The sequence below is a fragment of the Haemaphysalis longicornis genome, unplaced genomic scaffold, assembly GCF_048455015.1.
Source record: "Haemaphysalis longicornis isolate Haplotype H1 unplaced genomic scaffold, Haemaphysalis longicornis Haplotype H1 scaffold_12, whole genome shotgun sequence".
NCBI lineage: Eukaryota > Metazoa > Arthropoda > Arachnida > Ixodida > Ixodidae > Haemaphysalis > Haemaphysalis longicornis.
This window is the reverse complement of record NW_027526225.1, coordinates 107425689-107443107: the sequence shown is the minus strand read 5'-3', so window position 1 is coordinate 107443107 and position 17419 is coordinate 107425689. Positions and strand designations below refer to the sequence as shown.

The window sequence follows — 17419 nt, the reverse complement described above, 5'->3', positions numbered from 1 at the left end:
AGTGGTTGTTGTTGTTACCACTTCCGTTCACTGCGTACCACAGGTGAGACGCGCTTACTTGTATAAAACGAAACAGCGTATGACATACTACCGGATACAATGATGCCCACCCCTTCCGGTATCCTCCAACGCTACCGTCCTCCCTCGCTCCCCAATGCGCAATCGCCCTCACATCGCGCACGAGGCGCTAGCGTCGACCAGTTCGCCACGCAGTCTGCTAAAGTGCCGGTGGGTTCACGTCTCCCACGACTGCAAATGTTATACCAACCGGCGTTCGACTGGCACACGAACCTCGGTTCGTTCCTCCTCTATCATCCTATATATGACGGGCTACGTCCTAACAGCGGAAACGCCGGACACGAGCGAGACCTTCTCGCTGCTCATCGGCACGGTCACCCGAATAGCGGGAGCGTTTCGCATGCCCCTCGCGTCATGTGTGTGCCTGTTACGCCCCTGGGCACGATCTCTACGTGCGCTTGCGGAAAACCCCAGCACTCACGTCACCGCGCCGGGATACCTGTCTATGTTTTTTTTTCGCTTGACTTGACGCTTTGCTTGACGGCACCAAGCAATAAAGACGGACTTTAACTTTACACTCCTTGCCTTCGCTTCTCCTCCATTCAATAAATAAGAATAATAAAGACGAAATAACAATTAAGCATTCCCAAACCATACCCAATTACGCAACATTCACGCGATACCACCACCACTCTGCGACGCATTTACTCGAGTTCCCCCCGTGGGAAAATGCGGGCGGGTTTTTTTTTTTTTTTTTGCTTTTAATTTGTGGGAATAAGGCAGACTTCGCGGGAGAAAATGACAGCTCAAAGCAAACACTATTGATCGATGTGTAGGTCTCTGAGGACATATTTTAGTTAATGAAATAAATGCCTGTCCAAAATGTAATTAAAGTCCTTTCATGCAAAGTATCACTGTAAAGAAGCGAGTTATTTGCGCTTATCTTGCGAACTTGTTCGCTTTCGCTCACCGGTTGCTTTCTTAGCCCAAAATTGTGAGGAGTAGAGTTGTAGCCTTCAACTTAAACAATACACGACTCATGTATGGCGTAGTTTAAATTAAGATTAAAATCATCACACACCAAGGAACGCTATCATTGAACCGGTAGAAACTAACTAAATATAAGTATAAAATTTCGTATATTTAAGCAGAAAAATCTCCTTGCCGAAATCTCATACGTTTGGGTGCAGGAAATTTCAGCGCGTGTCTTACATCTCCAGGTGGTCAGACTGCGGTTGAGCCCTTCACTATGGCGCGGGTCAGAGCGTAGGTGCACCTCCACCGGGCCAAACTGAACTAAAATTTTAAGCTGACAATTACGCGTGGATGCCGATGCATTCTAAGTTAAATAACTGAACAAATATCCCGCAGTGGTGTCAGTATTTGGTGCTATTATAACGGCAGACTATAAGCGCCACTCCTGTGCTTAATATGAGCTCTATCGATCAATTGCGCAGACAAGAGGCTCTTTTCCAAATGTTAGTTCATCCAAAGCTATTCGTCGAAAAGTATTCGAAAGTGGACCGTGGCGAGCGCAATTAACCTCTATTATTTGCCTGATGAAAGCAGTTTTGAGCAGCTCCAAAGCAGCTCCATATTTTATTTGCGGGAGCAGTTCCGCATTGGCTCCGCCCACCCTTCTCGGGACTGCTCAATGGTATTTATTTTGCATTATGCAGTAGCTCAAAGCTATCCCAATTGGTCTCGCTGCTCGGCAGGAGCAGCTAGCAGACGACAGAAAAGCGAGCAGACGACAGAGCAGACTCGCGATCTCGTTGGCGTTCTCGCCCGTTCTCGCTTCTCGCACCAGTTGATCGTCTGCTCAGTGAAAGAATGGCAGGCTCGTCTGGTGTTGCTTCGCAGTTTGCGGTTATGAACCGCGTTCAGACACCGGCGTATACGTTGTTCGACGAAGACGGGGAACCGGTGTTTTAGACGCTGGTTTTCGCGTCTCACGTTAGGTCGATGTATAAAAATGGTGACGTTTGGACGCTGTCATGAATTGTTTGAATGAATGCTCGCTCAAGAAAATGCGATGGCCTTTTGAATCGGCTCCTGTCCGCGCGTGTGAATTTCGCCGCAGGATGCTTCACCGTTCCGCCGTGGTCACCATGGGAGTCGATTATATCCAAAGTTGCCGATAGGGCGCCGGCTATGGGAGGTAACAGTTCGTTTCAACCTGTTGGTACACGCCTCACAGAATTTTTTCAGCCACAATCAGAACACCAATCACAAGAGCTTCTCGTCTGCCTCTATGACGGAGGCCTCAAAAGACGCCTAAAGTGCACTTTTGGTTGCGTTGACAACGTTCTCAACGCAACCGGGAAATTTTGTGGCTACTTTCACAGACGTTTTAAAATTATTACCTGTAATTTGTCACAAAATAGCCATAACTGCGCGTTATTGTGCGACTAGGCAGTGCGCCGACATGAGCAGACGATCAACTGCTGGCCCGCATATCGAAATGCTTGCTAACCACCCGCGATAAGGTGTGGCACGCCGTGATTTGACCGAATTCGCATCCGAGCGCGCTGCCGGTGCATCGGCCCAAACACGCTATCTGCAGAGCCGAAATGCTTCGTCACTTCCGTCTAGACGTTCGAGCGCGCCTTTCTCAGAGTTCAATTTATTACGGCTGGTCGTCTGGCAGAGTGCACCTTCTCGGACGCTCTATTACGAGCGCGTGCCTACCTCCGCTTCAAGTCGGCTAGGCCTGTCGGCTCGAATACACCTGCTCCTGGTGCTTCGGCGTTGGTCGCTGCACGAGATTGGGTAAGTGTCAAGCTTTGCGTGTACTTGAACATCAGTACTCAGTGGCTGTTCGGTGACTGAATATCACCCGGGTGCTGTTGCTCGCACCGTGTTTGCCTCATTATGACGTCTTCCCGTGACGCCCTCGTCACATTGTTGCCGCAATTGTTGTCTTCGCAATATTTTAAAGCGGGGATGCGATTTGACGTCAACCGCATTACGGGAAATTGCGTTTCTCACGTCCTTAGCTTACCATATATGCCGGTTGCACCTGTAGTCTGAACACCGTGTAAAAGTCCTTCTGTAAAAATCGGTTAGCTTGACGACAGGGTATGGTAAAGTTCCCGTAACAGTCATGCTACGCACTTTTAAAAGGAAAAATTTCAGAAGGTCATGTGAGCACGTAACGCTAACTGTACATCGATGGTTCATACGGTTGTGTTTTTTTTTTTTGTTCCTCCTCCTGCATAGTAGTTCGGACGGGAGAGAATACTCGGCTAAGAGTTCTGTGTTTTTTCTGTTGCGTAGAATTCGGGCTGCGATACACTGCAAGAGAGAACTAGATTCTGATAGTTCTTTCCAGAACATATAGGCTTCTTACTGGTGAAATTTTCTTCAAGGAACCGTCGAGCTGGCGCGAACAAACACACAGGCCTTTGGAAATACTATGTCAATTAATTACGAGACAAAGGTAATTGTTACTGTTCAATACATATTTTACTCGCGATTGTTTCGTCAAGCAGAAGTTTTGCTGTGATAAAGCCAATTGACGAAAAAAAAAAAACGCGTTGTGAGTGGCTTCAAAGATCGAAGAGGGGGGTAGCGGATGTGAATCATAACCCCAGGCCATTCGGGCCTTGCCGGGAACAAGGAAGCTCACGCTGCCGCCGCGATCTGCACATAAAAGTTTCAGTGCTCCTTTAAGGCAAGATGCCACGAGTGGCCCGGGCTCCACAATCCCCTATCTAACCCCCCTCGATCCTACATTCAATGCCATCCTATCCCAGTACCTGCACTCAAGAAGGATCTATCCCCCGCCCCACCCTACTCTCAGGCACCAAGAGTCTCATATCTGGCGCCGGCTACAGACCGGTACTTACTTTAACCGCACGGTTCTCTCCCACATTTCTCCATCACTCGTCCAACACGACTGCCGCACTTGCAACATCCCTCTCACTACCTACCACTTGGTGCACTCGTGCCCACACAACCCTAAACCTCTCCCCAACCCATCACATGAGCAGTGGGAGTCAGCGCTGACCAGCTCGGCCTTCGAGCACCAACAAGCTCTGGTCGACCGCGCACTGAAATCAGCGCGGGCTCGCGTCCTCCTGGACTTGGGAGGCTGACCGCTTTCCCTCTTACTCCTTTCCCTTTAAGATAAATGAGCGTTTATCTCTCTTGTAATTATATATAGATACCCGGATGAAGGTGATGTGCTTTTTTTCTGTTGAAGGAGGAAAACAAAAACGCCTTATGTTCGAGATTTTCGGTCATATCAAGCAATCAGCTCGTCTAAAAAATGTCCAGTTGTCATTTTAACCGCTGGAGAGTACGCTAGCATCAATTCATTCTCCCAAAGGCAAGAGTGCATGTTCATACGATACTGTGGTCCCGCGATAGAATTGGTTCCTACAATTCGTTGCGATGCTCGAAGGCATGTGATACGATAGTCGGTTTATGGTCATATGAAACGAAGCGGCACGCATTTTTATGGGCTGAAAACGCCTAGAATACCCGCCACGTTGGCTCAGTGGCTAAAGCATCGTGCTGCTGAGCACGAGGACACGGGTTCGATTCCCGGCAGCGGCGGCCGCTTTTCTGATGGAGGCGAAAAGCAAAAACGCCCGTGTGTACGAGATTTCGGCGCGCGTTAACGATACCCAGGTGGTCAAAATGAATCCGGAGCTGACTAAGGCGTTGTTTTGCTGAGCACGAGGACGCGGACTCGATTCCCGGCAGAGGCGGCCGCTTTTCTGATGGAGGCGAAAAGCAAAAACGCCCGTGTGTACGAGATTTCGGCGCGCGTTAACGATACCCAGGTGGTCAAAATGAATCCGGAGCTGACTAAGGCGTTGTTTTGCTGAGCACGAGGACGCGGACTCGATTCCCGGCAGAGGCGGCCGCTTTTCTGATGGAGGCGAAAAGCAAAAACGCCCGTGTGTACGAGATTTCGGCGCGCGTTAACGATACCCAGGTGGTCAAAATGAATCCGGAGCTGACTAAGGCGTTGTTTTGCTGAGCACGAGGACGCGGACTCGATTCCCGGCAGAGGCGGCCGCTTTTCTGATGGAGGCGAAAAGCAAAAACGCCCGTGTGTACGAGATTTCGGCGCGCGTTAACGATACCCAGGTGGTCAAAATGAATCCGGAGCTGACTAAGGCGTTGTTTTGCTGAGCACGAGGACGCGGACTCGATTCCCGGCAGAGGCGGCCGCTTTTCTGATGGAGGCGAAAAGCAAAAACGCCCGTGTGTACGAGATTTCGGCGCGCGTTAACGATACCCAGGTGGTCAAAATGAATCCGGAGCTGACTAAGGCGTTGTTTTGCTGAGCACGAGGACGCGGACTCGATTCCCGGCAGCGGCGGCCGCTTTTCTGATGGAGGCGAAAAGCAAAAACGCCCGTGTGTACGAGATTTCGGCGCGCGTTAACGATACCCAGGTGGTCAAAATGAATCCGGAGCTGACTAAGGCGTTGTTTTGCTGAGCACGAGGACGCGGACTCGATTCCCTGCAGCGGCGGCCGCTTTTCTGATGGAGGCGAAAAGCAAAAACGCCCGTGTGTACGAGATTTTGGCGCGCGTTAACGATACCCAGGTGGTCAAAATGAATCCGGAGCCCTCCGCTACGCGTGCCTCATCACCTGCGTAGCGTCGTCGCGTTAAACATCGCAATCAATCAAAACGCCTAGGAGAGGCTCCTCGTAACGACCAGGAGTTCAAAAGGTGGGCTGAAAATATCAAGGTTTTTACTTGTACGCGCCCTGCACTCCCCATTTCTTCGCCGTGTAAAAAGACAAAATCGTTTTGTTTCAGTGCTCATTGTCAAGCCGTAATGGCCAGCCATTAAATCACAAAGAAGTAAGATCCAAGTTCTGTTCTATAAATAACTTTCCACTGTTTTACATCGAATTCAGACGTTTTATTCGTTGAAAGGGAGACCTACCAATCAGTGTTGCACAAATAGTAATTACTTCCGAAGAAAGCGAACCCTAATATCGAAAACAGGCGCTGATTGCATAGCCGACCTCCCCCAGTGGAATATTGTGTGACAAAAATTTCACCGTGTCACTAGAATAAGGTAATTTTTCGGTGAAAAAGTCATTTTCTTTTTCCATTCAGCGTGCACGGAAGGTTTATTTATATATGTATTTATTTATTTATTTGCACGGTCAGTGTTCAGTCATGAATCTGTCACTGGCTGCTTGGCAGGGGTGACGAACACATGCTTAGAAGACGTGTTTAGGTCGTCGTAGGAACAACCAGCCGAAATCGATATTAAAGTCAATCAGCCGTGGTTAATAAGCCTAATTTCATCCAAGAAACGGTGTTCGCGGATCAGAAAACAACGTCTCCATTTCCGAGGTTTACCATATGCGTCACTTCCTTAATCACCAGGTATCTTTCCCGCTCTCCCTTGAACTTCGAAGGCGTAAAAGGGCAGCGGAGAAGAAATAAAAAAAAAGAAAGAAATGCACCGATTTCGACGAACTGCCGCGTGCACGCTATAACAGTGTGACCCAAGTAATGTCTGCGGCACTGCTACGAGCGTCGTCTCCGGGTCGGATCGTTCATGCTCGGTGACGTTGCGTCACCCAGAGACACTTAGCCGACTGGCACTGTCAGCTCGAAGTCGTGACGTGTCGCTCCTTTCAGACGCCTATGAAACCGCGACAGAAGGTGAACTAAGAGATCCGAGCATACCTGTTTCTTAAGCGGGGGACACATAAGCGGATAGGGAGGCGTATCCGCACGCGTCTTCGCACTATGGAAGCGTGTACGGCGGCGGCCAGGAGCACGCATGAAGGCTACAGGACCGGTTTGGGAGAAGAGCAAAACGCGCGCGGACGCGTCGTTCTCCGCACGTATGTTCCCCTTTTTAGCCGCTCAGCCGAGCGACAAATGCGTACGGCAACCACGTCGAAGTCCGTTTTCTTCGGCGCCTTTATTGAACGCCCTGTCGGCGCTCCTTCCTGAAAACGTTGCCTGATATCGAAGGCGCGGGCCTCCGTAGATGCATGTTTCTTTTTTACTTCTCAATCCGTGCAAGTCATGCAGTGCTGTAAAGAAGAATTCGTTAAGAGGCTGCTCTTGAAGAACGAATTGAACGCACGAGAGACGCCGCCTGAGAAGTGTGGGTCGAATTTTCAGCGGACCTTTTTTGGTACTCATCGCACACCCACACTCTAAAAAAAAAGAGAGTCCAAAGGGAGTCGTCGCTGCAATGACTCCCTTAGACTCTACTAAGACTCTCTTTTACGCTCCACGACCCTCTTTAAAACAGGGAGGGGTCACGGGACCCTTGCACTTTGCAATGGGAGTCACGGGTCAACAGCATTTTTAGCATATATTTATTGACTGATTGAATTTCCACAGTGATACTTAGGTTTGTTGCTACCGTATTGCAAGATTTAGTGGCGCAGATACAAAAACATGAAAAGTAAGGGCACACAGGTGTGTGTCCCGTGACTTTGTCCGCTTCTGCGCAAACGGTACAAAATTTGATTTTCTAGGACTGTAAAGCATAAAAAATCTAACGCTGTTTATGGAACACACAAGGTTGAAACGCCAAGTTTTCTACGATACAAACGCAAAGTCCACAATGCAAAGTGCTGAGCTAAGCTAATGTGGTGATTATGATTTTTAGTGTGTAATTGGGTCATCTGAATATGCTGCTTCGGTTAGCTCAGTGTTGTCATTGATTTGGACTTTGGCGGATAGGAGTGTGGACTTTTCATTTGTATCGGAGAAAGCTTCGCCTTTTTCATCCTGCTCCTCTTCGTCTTCTTATTATTCTTTTTCAATATGTGCCCTCCAAATTTGTAAAGTTGGCTTTCCTACTTCGCGTTTTATCAACGACACCACAATTTGCCCTCCCATTGTTTAAAGTTGGCTTTCCTGCGCTGAGTTTATCATCATCATCACCACCATAAGCCCTCCCATTTGGTAAAGCTGGCTTTCCTGCAGTGCGTACAGGCGTAAAAGCGTTATGAGTGGGCATAGAGAGGTTCACTTTAAAAATTTTTTTGAATATGTCGTATCAGAAAGCAATCATCTACAATACATACCATACCTGTGGTAGCCAAATTATTTTGGTCTTACAATTGTCGGTAACTATGGGCGAATGAAAATGCTAAAGTGCGCAAAGACTAGCAAATATTTTAACATTGCATAGAAACCACATGTAACAATAACACAGTATACTTAATATATACGAATTAAAGTCTTTACTGCAATGCTGTTCAATGTTGATGAAATAAGCAGAAAGTATGATTGACATTGCTTCTGTATATGATTTAAATGGGTTGTCTATTTTTTACGTTAAAAACATTGCCAACTGTGCACCGGATAACGCTCTGCGAATAAGAACACGAATAAAACTATGCTTCGAAATATATATTGCTACGCAACTAAATGGCCTTCTCAGGAACCCTACAAAATAGGCGGGAGAATATCAGGACGTGTGGCGTGTTCGTAACTAGCTTTTGCGCCACAATTCTGCCGCTCTACAATTCAGCCTCTCTATGAACGATGTTGCGTGCCTGCTTTCTTGCAAAGCTTCTTTGTCGTGCAACAAAGCCTACTTTACTGCAGATGTTATTCTCATTCGCGTTTAACCAATTAAGCAGTATGTTCACTGCTTCATGTGCCACTAGTAATTTTGTACATTAAGTACATATCGATGTAAGGCATCGCACTTGCGCGCGTACAGAGCTCTGTGTTCAGATGTCGTGTAAACTTACACCAAGCTGCCCGACCAAAAAGCAGAATTCAAGTGTTAGTCATTCAAATCCTTACTTGTAGTTGCTTTTATTCAATAAAAACTACTTCATATTGCTACAATCTTTTTATTTAAATGATTAATGCATGTTGCCCACAATTATTATATATTTGAACCTGTGTGCGAGCGTCGCCTCTTTTAGTGCGTTTAAAAAAGCCGCCAAGTAGTCACGTGACTGATTTGCGTTCGTTTTATAAAAACTTCTGTACATTACGTAAAACGTACATATATAAAAAGTTCCTGCCAGAACCAGATTTCTTTTGTCTAGCGTTTGCTTTAAAACTCAATAACAAGAATACAAATACAAATATCTTAGACAAAGCGAATCAATAGAATCCACTGCGAGCCAAGTAGAGTAAGCCAGTGAGTGGCGCGAAGGCAGCGGGGCGAGTTGACGCATTTTTGTCGAATTCACGTATCAAAACCGCTGCGGGATGGAAACGGCGTGACACCGGTATGAAATTAGCTGTGCGGAATTCATTGCGCACCGCCTGAAATCGTCTACTAGAGTTCTTCAGTTCGGCAAGTCGACGGCGTGCTACGGTTGTATGCGAAGCCGGAACAAAGGCTGTGTCATCGTGTTTTTTCACGTGAGTACTGTCCCTGCTAATAATACCAAGTGAAATAGTTGTCTCGGTTAGCTTTCCGGACACATGCCGAAAAAGTTGCATATGCTGTGCTTGTTTGCTTGCTGCCTGGCGCCTCGTAAGCATTGTGAAATCTCTCCTTCGCCCCCTCCTCCCTATTCGAGACTGTTCTAAGCTATCGCTCTCGCGAGACCGGCTGCCGCCGCCGCGACCGTCCTTCCTCGCGGCTGCTCGCGGTCTGCGGGCCGCGATATGCGTCGTGAAACTGCCGTACTCCCTGTTCTGTGGCCGTACTCGCTCGCCAAAGCGCCCCTACAGCGTACGCGTTGACCGTGTGCTGGCGGCGTTGTCGGGAAAAAAAGTTGGCAAGAGGTGAGGACGCAGGAAATGTAGTTAAACAGATGAGAATTTGCAATGTGCAAGGGGGAGAAAATAGTATGCAAATGCAGGACACCGAGAGCGAGCGAGTACGGCAGTTCCACAACGCCTGACGTTGCCAAGCTTCACGAGCTAATGACGAAGCCTGTCTTTGAGTTCACGTAGAGTTCACAGGGGCACAGAATTCATATACATGGAAATTGGAGGTGAAAGGCGGACATGTGGCCTCGCAGGGAATTAAGTCTCGGGGTGTGTGTGTGGGGAGGAGGGGTATTTTACAGCGCCTACGAGGCGCCTGTTCTAACTTGTTCATGCCGTCCGTATTCTTCAGCACACCCTCCTTTTACCCTCGTCCATTAGCCCACGTCAAGCTTGTCTCTAGCGCTACTGTTGTGTTTGCTGTCTAACGGCTGCTTTTTGCACCGTCGGTCGCAGAAAACCATTTGACTGTTGGGCGGAACGGTACAATTCTGTAATACACGGCGCTAGTTTGCAATGGCAGGCTATTCAAAAGTGTGTCAAGTGTTCCCTTTTTTATTCTGCAGTTTTCTTCTTTGACGTTTCGTGAAATAACAAACTGAACTACAAAAAAAAAACAGTACAGGGGGGCTGTAAATCGTTTTGAACCCTTTGGTGCAGCGTCATTTTTAACACTGGTCTGCCCGTATAGGCAAACTTGTTGGGACCGTTTAGTGTCCTTTTTATGGGGAAAAGCCATTATGAATGGCCTATTGGCATGTATTGTCACGTTCGCGCGATATTTGCAGGTAAAGAAAATAGGCCCCAATGCAAAATGAATCCTTTAATATAGGCATCAAAAGAAGCCTGGAGCATGCTAAATATTCTTTTGAAGGTAGGTTGTGCTTTTTATGATCACATAGACGGACACAAGAAAACTATGTACAATTTCACGAGTAGACGGCGCCATCTTCTCGTGAAAGCGGACGTTTTTCTTGTGCCCGTCTCTGTGATCGTAACAAGAGCAACTTTCCTTCAAAAGCTTACACCAATTAGCCCGACATAAACCTGTGCAAAATATTACATGTCCTGATCACACACTCAGAGTGTACTTTCTGTATTTAGTGAGTCGCCTGTTTGCATCATTATTGTCTGCCAGACATGTTGTCACTTGGGCATTACTCCAGCGTGCAGACCAGTGTTGCACAAGTAGACATGCTTCAGCGCTCTTCCTGTCACCCTCATCTTTTGCGCAGTCTTTCAACTAGCCAGCAATCAAGTCTTCATCTTCCCTCTCGTTATATTTTGTATGTACTGTATTACAGAGCCATAAACACATCAGCTTGTCTACATTAATTAAGGAGGAGGTGCTCAAGCAAGGAACAAGGTTCGGGTGGAGGCCGATCGCGGAACCAGAGGACTCTGAAGCTGGTGAGCTATCCAGGACTGGAGATGGGCCTGCGGATTCTGTGTACCAGAGGTTCCAGACGAGCGAGTTGGCTTGCAGACAACCGGGCTCGGTTCTACACCTGGCCGCGGTTGGTGGCCACGGCCCAGGATGGATCACCACACCTGCCACATGATGACCCGCGGCACACATCGCTGAATGGGGCTTCTCGTGTTGGTGAGAGCATTTCCGTTTTTCTCTTCGCTTGAACTGGATTTCGGGGGCTGCATGTTGACCCTTGTGTCCTTGTTTGGTGCTAAGTTTCCCTTTCACCGTTCGCCATTGTAACTCATTCTGTTCCCTTTCTCCCGAGTTCTGTGTGAACGTGTCACACTCCTGCAAGGCCAAGAGAATCTTCGCATCAACAATTAATTTTTCAAGCACCATACACTTGGCTGTTTGGCATGGGAAGACCCAGCATTTGAAACATGTCATAACAGCAGGTAAAATCTTGCAGGGCTGCAGATTTTCGTCGACATGGCTGTGTGAGGTTATGCGGGTTTGTAGTAGGTTTCGGGGGATATAAAATTTGCTTGTGCCTGCTTTGGACTGGCCCTTGAGACTTCGAATTGCTTGTGCGGTTGACGTCTGTGTAAAATTGTCATTTGTTGCAACTGCTCCTGCCCTTACTTTTTGCCTTCACCTTTGGCTCTATCAGGTATGGCTGCTCTTAATCCTCAAGTCCTGTGGATGTCCATGCTCGCGGGGTACTTTGCCTTTTTGGAGGTTTGTATTACACTTGTCTCTATCTTAGTTCTTTCAGTTCAGCTCATAACCACCATTTGCTCTCCTAGAGATCGCATAAATATTGTTGATTTCAAATTAATTCTAAATAACGGTTGGCTACTGTTATTGCACGAAGGCATCTTTGGATGTTAAAATGCTGTGAAAATTGTTAAAAATTGAACCTTGGTGTCACTTCTTTTTTATTCCCAGAGAGGTTGTGTTAGTTTTGTTTTTTTCGTTTACACACCAAAGGCTTCACATAAAAAAACCAAAGCTTCATAATACTAATGGGTCATTCCACGCGAAACGTTCTGGCCCAAAAATTGGCCACCGCCAATTCCGTTGAGAAAAGCAGGTGAAGGAATCCTGAAATACAATGAATACGTCGAAACCTTCATACAACAGCTGTAGAAACCCTAACTAGGATTTGAATATTCAGACAGATTTGATCAGTGGACAAAGCTTCCTCAAGGCAATATTACACTAAAATAATGCCGAGCACGGCAAACACTAGTTCGGAAAAGTTTTTTTTCCACCCTCCGGATTTGTGAGCAATGTAACCAACATAAATGAAAACATGCAAACCAGTTATTCTCGATAGCACAAAGGCAAAGGAGACTGGGAGAGGGTAAAATAGGGGACAGAAGAAAAGGAGGGCTGGTCAGCCTTAAGAGCAGAAATTGACAAAGGGAGCAATAGAAGAATGGAAACTTGAAGGGAACAGTGCAACAACGCCTTCCCGGAGGGCTCAAATTGGTGCGAGGGGCCAAATATGGCCTACCGTCGAAACAAAATCTAAGTAAAATTATCAGGCTAGATAGAAGTTGTTCCAGATGGAGTTCACTATGTGCGGTGCGGCTTCTGTCTTCACTTGCGACAACTTTTGCTATGTATATTGCACATCTGATATGTTTAATCATTTTTGTGGGCCACAACACAGGAAGAAGCAGTTTTCCTCCCTTCATTGACCAGGGCAGTAGTCTGATGTATAGTGAAGTTTAGAAGTGAACACATGCCCAGAAAATGCTAGGAAAACACCTAAGAGGACGTGGTGGAGAAGCGCCACTCTAATGTAGCAGGGCCGGCAGAAGACTCTTGTCTGTCGACATTTTTTAGTGCTAGCCCATATTGCGTCTCATGCCAAAGCCTCAGTGCGAAATTTGAAAATATTCTGTGTTGCTTGCGTATTTCTGACTAATGTATTTCCGGCTTGGAAGGGAGCCGAGTGAGTACTGAAAAGCTAGTTCTTTCAAACTAAACAAAGCTGTATTCAGTCTTTATGGACCCTTTATTGCATGTGTTATTGCTTGCTTGCTGCAGACCCTTATAATAAAGCCATTGTTAATACACCGTGAAAATATGAGGAACGTAGCAATTATCACATTGCATTTGTTAAGCTGGAGCCCTGTGGATATTTTTCCTTATGGCCTCCTCTATACTCTTTTGTTGGTCCCCCACATCTTATTAATTTCCATGTCAGTGATATCTATTTTTTTTTATCATTAGATGCAAGAGGGGTGGATACACTGTCCTGCGGCCTGTTTTGCTGAATGAATGTGGTGTCGAAGCCTTCAGAGAAGCACTGGTAAGTACAGCAGTAATTACTTTTAATGAAATCACTTCGCAGGAGCTTTGGAAAAACTGAGTGTTGCTTCTTTGTGTGGTTTTAGAATTTTTAGAAAAACGGTTGTGTCAGCGAAATTGCTTAAATTTCTTGGAATCGTTCCCAGTATTCAAAAATAATCTATCGATTTCTCTATAATCTCGCTCCGAATAATCTTCCAAAAAAAAAACCCGAAGAAGCAGACAAAAAAGGCATATTGTGAGCTACTAGCTACCAACCTTCAAAACAACTACCTGGTCTGATAACCACGCCACCACTGTGACACCGTGACACACCTCCTAAATTTCCCATATGGACCCTGGCATCAATGAATATCTTGATGTGTGGGTGGGTTTTGTATTTTTAAGCTATTTTGGCAGTGATAACGCTCGTTTCCCACGAAATGGTCTTCCAGATCGGCCTAGTCATGCTAATACTACAAGCAATTAGGTTAAAGCTCCCATATTCAACTCATAAAAAGCTCTCACACAGTTGCAATTTCAACAACTTCAGCCAACGTAGTCATGAATAAAATGAGCCACTAGAAAAACAGTTGTCTTTATTAACAGTTTTCTAAGAAAAATAGCTTGGTTGAATTTGTCTCATGACAGCTGATTAAAGCTAGAGTTTAAAGGTAATTCTTTTTCTGTGAACGAAGCGATGCTTCCTACTACTAAAACCTGTCCCGAACATCAAAACGCTCGAGACGGCCCGAAAATCCAGAAGCTGCCATATGCATTGCGATGCTCGCTAAGTACACTACTTCTGGCGTTGACGCTGATATCTGCTAAGAATAGACTTCGGAATATGGCACGCAGACAGGGCGGTAACTTTCTTTTTATCGCAGAAAGTCTACCAATTTTTGGGGTCTAACAAAACATTTTTGTGTAAACATATTGATTAGGCACATTTTGCATCAGCTCAAAATGCAGATTATTCGATGCCCTTTCCAACAAGAGCAGATTCGCAAATTAACAAAATCAGTTTTTGGCCAAACGTTGCATATATGGATAAGTTGTGTATATCAGTTCGCAAATAGTTTAAAAAGTTTGGAGTATAATTTTTTCCAAACATAAAAAACACATCTTGGAAAAAAGTTTAGTTGCCCAGTACAATTTGTCAGATATGAAAAACATATTACCATGTGTGGTGCCCTCGTTCTGCAGTGAAGCCCTACCTCTGTTTCAAAATATGCAATTTCGGATAGTTTACTGAAAAAAATCGGGTGGTTTGGCATTATTAGAGGCACTAATTTGTCCCCACATGATGTAGAAACATCTTGTCAATGGTTGACATCGCATTAATGGTAAGGTAAAAATTCGGGATAGGACAAAAACTGCTTGGGGCTGAAAACAAAACTCGTTCACTGTCAGTTTACTATCATGCACCTGTTAAAGCTTTCACTTGCTCGTTGTTATAATCTTCTGGCTCACTTTTCTAACCCTGCTTTCAGGAATGAGGTGCGATGCACTGGAACAGTGCCCAGCTAGCTATCCCCGAGTATCTGTTGCGTGACAAATGAAAAAGGCGTTCAGCTCTATGAGCCTCCCACATTGCACCTCCACCTAACATTTTAGAAAACAAACAATACCAAACTTGTGGCAGACTCTGTCAGAATATGTAGTTCTGCTGAGGAGCAACTCTAGACCTCCGAAAATATCCTCGTACAGAATCAAAACTGAAGCCAATTTTAAGCTCTCTCTCCTTGCCTTAACTGATGTCCGATGACTTGATGTTATCAATTGACTTTCAACTGGAACTCTTATTGCACAAGTAAGGCATGGGTGAAGTGAAATCACAAACTGCATGCTTTTTTTGAGGAAAAGTAGTGGGCAACGAAGGCGTTAAGGCAAATCGGGTTGAAGTTCTCTGTCTAGTAGTGCCAAATATAAATTGCGTAATGCAGAAATGAAACAAATGACAGGAAAAGGGCTGAAAATGCTAAGTGCACTTGTAAGACATGCGGAGACATCCACGAATACTTTGACTGAAAAAAAGCTACCCGTCCTCTAAACCAAAGCTCACTAGTGCATACCTGGTGTCATTTTCTGGTAGTTCTCACCTTTAAAGGCAGTCGGATTGCAAAGCTTACGACATCATTTGATACTTGACTTCTGTGAGCCATTTGATCAAAAAATCTAATGGTAATGCAGCGTAACCACAAGTGACATCCTTTTTTGTATAGCGCAGCAGCCATGGCACCTATCGAAACAACACATGCTGCTCAACCCTCAAAAACACCGTCAGAAATTTCAGTGTAGCCAGAGCAGGAAAATTAGAACTGATTCTAAAACTGCAGTGCCTAGACTAACCAGTGGGATGCGTTAGTTGCAAGAGAAATGACAACATGGATATCAGGAATATACAGCATTGATGATCGGTGATCGGTGCTTTATATTGCCGATTTTGTGATGTTGTAGTTGTTTCTCATGTACCCCGGTGGTTAGTCTAGACACTACACGTTTAGGCAACCTTGAGATTTTCGGCAGTTTTTTGCAAGGTGAGGTGTGTGTTTTCTCAGAAGGGAGCGTTGCTGCTGCGCTTGATAAAAAAGCATGCGACTCGTGGTCATGCTGCATTACCATGGAATTTTCTTGACCAAAAGTCTTCCAGCAAGCCAAATACCAAATCATTTTGCCAGTTTTGCAATCCGATGGCAGTGACAGATGATAATTACCTGGAAATGACACCAGCTTTCCACTACTGAGCTTTGGTTCGAAGAAAGGGTCGTTTTATTTTGTGAAAGCTTATTTCTGAAAGTTCCCCGCATGTGTATCAAGTGGACCTGGCATTTTCAACCACTTTCCAGCAGTTTTCATTCGGATTGATTGATTGTAGGGTTTAACGCGCCGACGCAACGCAGGCGATGAGGCGCACCGTAGTGGAGGGCTCCGGATTAATTTTGACCACCTGGAGATCTTTAACGTGCGCCGAAATCTCGTACACACGGGCGTTTTTGCTTTTCGCCTCCATCAGAAAAGCGGCCGCCGCGGCCGGGAATCGAGCAGTTTTCATTCTGTTTGTGTGTTGCAAACCTAATATTTCGTGCTACTACGCAGTTACCCAACTTCAAGCCGATTTGCCATAGCACCCCCGTCACCCTCTACTATTCCTCGGAAAAAGAACGCCTTTTGTGATATCGCTTCACTCATGCCCTACTTTTGCGATAACAGCTCCAGCTGAAACTCAAAAAATAACACCAAGTCATCGGATATCAGCTCAGACAAGTAGAGATTTCCAATCAGCCTTGAACACTGCCAGCTGTTCACTGGCCAGTTTTGTTAGTACGAGGCTATTTTTGGAGGTCTAGTGTTGCTTCTTACTGCGACTGTCTATTCTGGCAGTCTCCAAAAGGTTTGATATCGTGCCTTTTTGAAAATGTTAGGCAGCACTCTTTTCGCCGTGCGAAAGCTTGCTGGGCACAATTCTAGAGCATCGCAAGTTATTCCTGCAAGCAGGGCTACCATAGCGAGTCGGAAGATGACAATAAACCGCAAGTGGAAGTTCTGGTAGATAATTGATGATCAGAATGTCAGCAAAAATGCACCACTGAGATTGGTTTTAAATTCCAAGTGGATTTTTTGGCATCTCTTGCTTGCCGTGAATCTGGTGCTTGCTGTAGTCCATAATAAGATGTTTTTACATCACGTGGGGACTAAGTTGGGCCCCTAATAATATCAAACCATTTCAGAGAACCATCCAAAATTGTGTATTTTGGAATGAATGTTCGGCTTCACCACGAGACGCGGGCACCATGCGTGCAAGCACCACGTGGGCACCACGGGGACAAATTAATTTGCAGTAGTGAATTTTTTCTTGGACAGGATTTTTTAATGTAAACCTTCAAAATGCGTATTCTTAATTTTTCCACTATTGGTGGTTTGTTATACACAACTTCTTTTTTTTTTTCATTTTTCTTTACGGTGACAAAATTTTGATTTGGGTTTTTTT

The 17419-nt window shown here is 45.7% G+C and overlaps 2 protein-coding genes across 21 annotated transcripts in view; one reads left to right on the top strand and one right to left on the bottom strand.

The window, feature by feature from the left end:
- Positions 1-17419, bottom strand: part of LOC144163204 (uncharacterized) — a 1050610-nt gene that overhangs the window by 432226 nt on the left and 600965 nt on the right. The gene's annotated exons all lie outside the window — the stretch shown is intronic.
- LOC144162113 (uncharacterized) lies at positions 9125-13786 on the top strand. 2 transcript variants are annotated; one of them, XM_077692604.1, is made up of 5 exons: positions 9125-9359; positions 11054-11123; positions 11200-11316; positions 11798-11865; positions 13372-13786. In XM_077692604.1, exons 1-5 carry the CDS (start codon positions 9318-9320, stop codon positions 13417-13419), a joined length of 345 nt encoding a protein of 114 aa, XP_077548730.1. In that variant the 5' UTR covers positions 9125-9317; the 3' UTR covers positions 13420-13786. The 2 variants fall into 2 exon arrangements, with proteins under 2 accessions (XP_077548730.1, XP_077548729.1); XM_077692603.1 differs by having other exon boundaries at positions 11018-11123.